The following is an 8295-nucleotide window of genomic DNA, read 5'->3' as shown; positions in this document are numbered from 1 at the left end:
ATGGTACGATTTTTCAGATGTCAACTCACAAATGTGGAGAATTAAACATCATACCAAAGACGTATAGCTCGACTTACAGATCATAAAGCGTGCTCATGTGCTAATTATAAGTTTGTCAGAATTTGAATTTGTATCCTTGCTCTTCTCGGTCCTTCCATTGTTGCTAGATTCTTGTCGAGGCTTCTTTGCGCAGCGCTCTATTTGGTGGTTAGGTTTTTTACAATGCCCTTAATCACACCTTAATGCCAATAATTATGTGCAGCTAGCCACACAACCACAGCGCAGCACACAACCACACACACACACACACACACACTCTCTCGAACTCTTAAATATGCGATATGCAGCTCGTTGCTTCGCACACGCCTCGCAAAATATCTTTGGCCCGTTGTGGCTGACAGCCAGAGGCGTTGCCGTCGCTTTCGCTGCTGGTAGTGCCACGCCTGTGGTTGTGGTTGCTGCATTAGAAGCCCGTTAGCCGAAACTGAGCAGTAAACTGAGGAGCAAGTGTTTTGGCATGTTTGGCTGCCGAGAGACTTGCAAATTTCTGTTCAGGGCAAAAAATGCAAACGAAAATGCCCGGGAAAAGTTCTGCTAAGTATACGCACGCACACAGCATTTTTCCTTTCGCTTTCCTTCCCAGTTTTCGTTGCCCGTTTGCTAGCTGTATAAAATAATTTTGCTAGAACTTTTTCCACTTCATTGCCGTCTGCTTGAAGACTTGAATGCTTGAAGGATCGATGGGCACACATGGCGTATGCGTAACTGCAACTCAAGATGGGCACTTGATAGGCGAGTGCAGGGTATGTTTAATTTTCGCAGCTCTCGAGCGCTGTCAATAGCGTGGGGGGGGGGGGCAGCAGCATTATGGAAAACAGACAGTTATGTGTGCATAGCAACATCAACAACATCAACAACAAAAACAGCCACAAAAGCTACACAAGCTACAACAACAATGCAACCATCTTTGTTGAGCTGGCAACAGCTGCTCAAATGCCAAGCTGAAGCTGTTGAGTTACATCTTCTGCGGTTGCTGCCAGGCCCTCAGTCAGCATTACAAGTAGTTCCTTCTCTCCTCTACACTCAGCTATCCTATTGTGTGTCAATGTGTCAATGCGCCAATATGATATGAGTACGTGTGCGTGTGTGAGGGTGTCTGTCCTTCTATGGCGGTGATTGTGTTATAGCAACTGCTAATACGCTCATCAACGCCAAATTGCTCATACGCCATGTTGTTGAATGGGACGCTGTTTTGAGAGACGAACCTTACACACTGCACTGTAGCAAGTTGTATGTAGAGATTCCGGTACTATTACTATATAGATAATAGACACGAGATGGACCACATCAGTTACTCCAGTAGCTGCTCCAAATATCAGATATAAGAGACCCAGTATAAGAGTTATTTTCGGCCATTTTTGTGATTCCTATTTGTGTTTATAAAATTATGTAAGCGACTTGTTTTTCGTTGCAATCCATCTCATATTTCGTTCAAATAATACAATTTCATTCATTATAGTACTACTTGGCTGGTTTTTGGTAAATAATTATTACTTCATTTCTTCAAGAATTTGATATAGATGATTGAAATTGTATTTGGGGAACATGAATTTTAGGTAAAAAGGAGGGATGTCGAGTATTTCAACTGCATACGAGAGCCGAAATATGTTTTTTAATAATAACATGTAAATGTCAAAATATTTCTTATAACCATAATAAGTTATAATAAGAGCATTCTTCATTGAGTATTGAAACAATGACATTATATATAAGTATAACTTCTATGTTGCGAATATATGGAATTAACTTATGGGGCTAGGTCTGAATGGGCCTTTAATTAGAACTACCTATTGCTTAAGGATATTGCTTCTGGATTAAATTACGAAATCTTCAATAGTGCTTCATGGAACATTTAGAAACACGTTTCAGTTTTTTAAATCAACTAATTAACAGACTAACTCGGATTGCATTAATGACTGTATGGGGAGCTGAGAAGAGGCGCAAATAATGATTTCTATTATGTTTTTATAAAGTCATAAACAAAACTAGATACTCGTATTGCCTTTTCAGGAAGGTATTCTTGATAAACGCTTCTCAAAGAAAACAAAAAAAAAACACATTCAATATTTCTATAAAACTTTTTAATTTAATTATAACAAGTAGAGATACCAAATTTTGCAGAAAGATGCCTAATGAGAGTACGCTTTATGAGTTTGCTTTATTTTTTTGATTTACTCCCCCACTTGCCCCTATGGGGGATTTCTCGATTTTTATTCATATAACCACCTTTATCTCGGAGACCAAATTTAAGTCTTGAAAGAGATATTGAAAAACTACAAGCCATATCTGGTGCTGCGCTTTTGACGAACTGTGCACCTATTTTGAAAAGTTGGAAAGTCAGAGTGCAGCCTCAGCGTTGTCGGGAGTGACTCAAGAGTGCCAAGTTGTCGGTGGTGCGCAAGTACCCTGCTGTTAGTCCTGCGTACGAGTGCACTCGAAGAAAAATATCAGCGTCTGTCGTGCCTGTGTGTGCCTAACAGTTTGCCTTGCATTTGCATATGGGCCACTTGGGCAAGCAGACAGGCTCAGGCGGAGCCTTCAGAGGCTCTGAGGTTGTGGTTGGGGTCGGCGTCGACATCGGCATCGGCGCGGCGTTGGCTTTGGCTTTGGCGTCCCGAAGCCTTCGCCTCGGCCACAGTTGTGTGAAAATTGCAGCGTGTTTGTCTTGCACTTGCAAACGTCCCGGCAACTGTCACAGCGCTTTCGCATTGATTAAGTGATGGGCAAGGACTGTCGGCCCCCATCCCCTGCCAGCTCCTCCTCACCCACTTGTCAGTGCCGATTCGGGCCACGGTCTGACCCAGTAAGGAGCGTGCCGCATGTCGCAAGTGACTTTGGGCACTTTGGACAAGTGGCAAACGAGCACAAGGAAAAATTTATAAATGGACCTGACGCTGTCAAAGGATATGCTCCACATCAATCACTCCTACAAGCGTCTGTTTGTGTGTATGTGTGTGTGTGTGTGTGTGCACCATGTGTCCCAGAACGGAAACACAACAATTGCGAATCAATGTACTGCATTTCCGCTCACTCGCTGACAAGCTTGAGCCACTTGGACGCACTATGTTTTTAACGAATTGTTGTTGCAAGGACTTCCCCTCTCCGCGCTGCCCGCTTCTTTTCAATAAGCACTTTGCATTACTCTTTCCTTGCATTGTTTTTTGTTGCCGCTCCTGTTCACTCATTGTTATTAAAACAAATGGGAAATGAAATGAAGGGTGGCCACCATAAAGCCATAGCTGAGGCGGAGCTTCAAGGATAACGGCCATAGGAAGGGGTGCTTAACATAAATCTTTTCTTGCTTGGCGACAGAAAGTGCGAAGCCATATTTGACAGCGGCACTCATATGGCAACTCCTCGTTGTTATTGCTGTTGTTGTTTATTCGGTTTGTTCCTTATTTATACATACATATATGCAATATTTTACAACGGCAGCGCTTTGACAGTTTCGTTATTTATTGAGGAAGCCTATTTGGAAGTGATATACAAAATGTTGCACATGTTTTTGCTGGCCAGTAAGTGGGGGGGGAAGTGGAAAACACGGTCGAACACTTTTTTTAATGGCTGCCCTTTAATATTATTTTGTTTATTGAGAGACACGATCTATATATTTCATTTATTCACTTGCTCGTTGTTAGACGCGATTATGCGGAATGGAACCCTTGTTTCGCCGAAGGGCCTTATCCATGGCTCTGTTTGTATAAAAGGGGTTTGCCGAGCCGCATCAATAAAAATAGACAGAAGCCGAAGGTAAATTATTTGGACACAATTTTCTTGTTCTTTCTCATGTGCCTTTTTAAATGAAGAAAGACGAAATTTAAATACATACTGGGGCGTATTACACAGGTATTGCCCAGCGCGTCCTTTTAAGACAAATGGCTTCATTTAATTTCGTTTGATTTATTTGTGCGACAATTGAAAAATTCTTTAAAAGAAAAACATCTTAATTATAATATTATCCTAATTATAATATGAATAATAAACCACTCGTGGGTCACTGAAGTTTTACACCCGGTACACAAATCATCCTTTGGGTTGTCAAGAACTCTGACGATTGCACCTCTTGCTTGGCTTGAGGCGAGATTTGGCGACTGAACTGAACAAAATGTGTGAACCACGTGACCATGAGCCATAGCTGTGCTATGGGATATTGATTGGACTATGAATAGCAACCGGTGGTTGCAACGCCTCCTTTTTGCCCTCCAAAATGGCATCGCTAGGCGAATTCTGAGAAGGAACTTGCTTTTTTCCGTACAGTACAAGTATATCGGCGAAGAGCGCGGCAAATACCAAAACTACACCAAACCATTGCCGAAGAACAACTCTGTTACCAAATATCAACACGGACCATAGAACAGTAAAGAACTTGCGCGTAGTAGTCACCATAGAGCAGGCCAGTGTCCCAAACCCAGCAACCATCAGGAAGACAAATAATTGGCCCATAGCGCCACATAAAGCAATCAAAGCGATGTGAGCCCACAGCTGTGGATGGCGAGTAGCAAAATGTAGAAACTCCTTGCCCTCACCTGCAACAATTACGTAAATATATATACAAGTATATTTATATATGCTTAGTATGTTATTATCTTACCAGTCAGTATCATGGCACCACCCAACATTAGAGTGCTCCAGAAGTTCATGGCCAACATCATATGCTGGCCTGATGGCGCAGAGGCGGCACGCATACGTTCCTGAAAAGCACCACACAAGCCATCCATCGACAAGCTAAGGAAGATCAGCAGCGCACCCAGCCCCATTGTTTCAGTTGGCAAATCCGAAACTTTACTCTCCTTGTACATGAATAAAATGATGCCAACAACTAGGGTCAGCACACAGGCGTATCTTGTCCAGCTATAAGTCTTGTGACCAATCAACACGACCAGTATCATGATGGGTATGGGTTTGGCAGACTTGCCCACAACTTGCGTTGGATATGGAACCCAACGCAGCGCCATGTTTGAGGATACCATGCCAATCAAGTAGGAGAGGGCGCTCGCTGCATAGGAACCAGTGTGCGTGGTGTCCTCCTTTTGCGGCTTCCCCATCAGCATACCTTTTCCGGGCAATGGAAGTGTGGGCGGGCGTTTAACAATTTATAGCAGCTCTTACCTTTAGCAAACAGAGAATTACAAAAGCACTGTATCCAGACTAGCGCCAAGGCGTGGGTGTATTTCTCGCCAATACTCCCATCCGGCTGCACCTGATCGCCATACCGCCCGCGTGTTATATCCTCCTGCACAATTCCATATACAAAATAACAGAAGAAGATGCCGGCTGCGTATATAACAAAACGACTATTCTCCGGCATGTTCATGATGTGTCCCATTTACTTAGTACAAGTATGTATTCGATTGCAAATTGCTTTCAACTTTCACGCTTCTTGTAACATTTAAATTACATTTCAAATTGTTTATTTCGTTTTACGCGGGTATTACTGTAGTACCACGTTTTTGTCTTCGCCACTAACCATACAACATATATGTACATACATACATTCAAGGACGCTAGAAAAATTTCCTAAAGTATGAAGCCAACCAAACTTTCATTATTATGGCGCACTATTTCGCCTGGAAAAGGAACCGAGCTGGATTTGTTGAAGTTTTTTTTATTGATCATACGTATGTATAAAATATTGTTTAAACGCATCGTGCATTATTGAGTCGAAATTTTAATGTTTTGCCTTCCCCCTTGTATGCATAGATGCGTCATTTAATACATCCAGTGCTGCAAAATTTTTAGGAGAAAAAAGAACTGTTTTTGATGGGACGGAGAGTGCAAAAATTTTACAAAAAAATTTAAAAAAAAAATGCTAATTTCTTTTTTCAAAAAACGCGTAGAAAAGGTATTTACAAGTTGTTTTGGTAAACATTTAAAATAGTATTCACGCATTTTGCTTTGTTGCTCCGATGGCTTCACAGCTATCTTCGGCCACGGCCACTAAATTAACTGTTAGAGACACGCACGCGCACGCACGATTGAAATTTTTGTAAGCACAGACCTGTTATAACCATTAGAAGTAAAAGCGAAAAATATATCCATTCTAAGACCTTCAAATTTGTATTAATTTGTAGATTGTCTTATCTATATTTTAGCTAAGAAGCCGAGCTTGTCTCTCAATTCCAATGTGGCCAGAAGTGGAAAAAACTCGTTCACTTGCTTGCAGAGCTGACAGGCATATTGAGTATATATCTTGATATTTGCCTTAGCAATTCAAGGCTTCTTACTTTTTCCAGTACACAAACACACAATTCCTGGATAACCAGCACTACTTATATAGTTATATTTTTATACCCTGTACCCGTAGGGTAAAAAGGGTATATTAGGTTTCTGCAAAGTATGTAACATACAGAAGGAAGCATCTCCGACTCCATAAAGTATATATATTCTGAATCAGCATGACGAGAGAAATCGATCTAGACATGTCCGTCCGTCTGTCCGTCCGTCTGGATGAACGCGAGGATCTCAGAAACTATAAAAGCTAGAATAACCAAAGTTGGCACCCAGATTCTCCTAGGTCCGAGTAAGGACGAGTTTATGTTTTTTTAATTTCAGAGTAATGTACAGAGTACTTAAGAGTTCAGCCCTACTTTAGCATATTTTTTATTTTTTTGTTTATTAATTTATTTTAATCTTATTGTTATCATTATAATTAGTACATAAGTATTGCCTACTGAATATAAATGTATTAGTATATGTTTGGTGCTTTTTACTGTTTTTCATTAGTTATACTCTTGACAATGTATTTCAATCCTAGTTCTAAAATGCGTTTCTATACTGATTATTTTTAAGTTATGTGGTAGCTCGTTCGACAGACGAGCAAAGATGAAAAAGTGCCTTTCTGAACTGGATAATCTACTTGTATATCTTTCTTGGTTCTTCTTGATGAACTAAATGAAATTTTGTCATACAGATCTATATCTTTCGCAAACTATATTATTGGTTCTTCTTGATGAACTAAATGAAGTTTCGTCATACAGATAATTCGGTTCTTTACGATTAATGGTTCTATGCAAGAAAATTAGAGTCCTAAGTTTTATCCACGAGTGAAGGGTCAGGTTAAAAAGGTTGTTAGCGTATGTCGTTATAGAGTCTCTTCTTTTAATGTCATAAACATATCGCGCAATGCTGTTGAAGGCGACTTTTAGTTTAGTCTGGCTTGCGGCAGTTTCCGAATAGTTGAACCCCATCAAATAATGAGGGTATCAGGTATTTCTTTTTTGTTTTATTACTTGGGTTGTTAATTTTTTTCCGTGCTATGTTCGTGCTTGCTCAACATGAGCACGATATCGGAATTTGCAACACGAACACGAAGTGCCACGACCAAAAACAAGCCGCGTGTGGAACTCTACTTCACAGAAAACATTTTTTTGTTTTGATCGTTTGGAATCAGAGTGCAGACTGATTTCATTTATTCAAAAATCTTTCTTGGTAGCTAAAAAATACACAACATAAGTTTCATGCACTCAGTATACGGGCAGCATTTCTTTACTGCTCCAGTGGTTTCAAATATCCAGACGCGGCCTGCGCTAATAATATAAATTAACTCAGAATATGGAACAGAGTGCAACATTAATAGCACATACCACACAATAGAACGTGTTTGTTTTTTGTAAGTGAGCCAAACAACTTTGCAAATTACGCACACTTGAAATAAAGAGGGTTTTATCTACTTAGCGAGCTGCCACGTTTCCACGCTTTTCACATAAATATTGCCAAAATTACAAAAAAAAAAAACAAGAGAGAACGCTACAGTCGAGCAAGCCCGACAGTGAAATACCCTGTACCCAGGTAAACTTCCGACATTGAGGTATATGCGCCCATAGCATCAGCAAAAAGAGGAAGAAGAAGTTTGGGGGGATTGTACTGGCGAGAATTTCTTAGAATTGACCGAATTGAATAACATTTGAAACAACAGTATATAATTATATATTAATTATGTGTGTTTGGTTTAGGTAGCATTTGAAATGTGAACGCTATTGACGAAATTTTGAAGGGGGTGAAGGGGGGGGGGGGGGGTGGGGGGGAATAAAAAAAATAAACTCGTCCTTTCTCGGACCTAGGAGAATCTGGATGCCAACTTTGGTTATTCTAGCTTTTATAGTTTCTGAGATCCTTGCGTTCATCCAGACGGACAGACGGACATGTCTAGATCGATTTCTCTCGTCATGCTGATTCAGAATATATATACTTTATGGGGTCGGAGATACCTCCTTCTGCATGTTACATACTTTGCAC

General features: G+C 40.6%; 1 protein-coding gene across 1 annotated transcript; it reads right to left on the bottom strand.

Moving 5' to 3' along the window:
• Positions 1-4200: 4200 nt before the first annotated feature.
• LOC115627678 (solute carrier family 35 member B1 homolog) lies at positions 4201-5374 on the bottom strand. The gene is made up of 3 exons (XM_030523420.1): positions 5170-5374; positions 4652-5113; positions 4201-4586 (listed from the first exon to the last, which is right to left on the bottom strand). The coding sequence occupies exons 1-3, from the start codon at positions 5372-5374 to the stop codon at positions 4201-4203; spliced, it is 1053 nt and encodes a 350-aa protein (XP_030379280.1).
• Positions 5375-8295: the final 2921 nt, after the last annotated feature.

Source organism: Scaptodrosophila lebanonensis, unplaced genomic scaffold (genome assembly GCF_003285725.1).
Source record: "Scaptodrosophila lebanonensis strain 11010-0011.00,11010-0021.00 unplaced genomic scaffold, SlebRS2 tig00000096-arrow-pilon, whole genome shotgun sequence".
In the NCBI taxonomy this organism is placed as follows: Eukaryota; Metazoa; Arthropoda; class Insecta; order Diptera; family Drosophilidae; genus Scaptodrosophila; species Scaptodrosophila lebanonensis.
The sequence above is the reverse complement of the archived record's forward strand: the minus strand, read 5'-3'. Positions and strand labels throughout refer to the sequence as shown.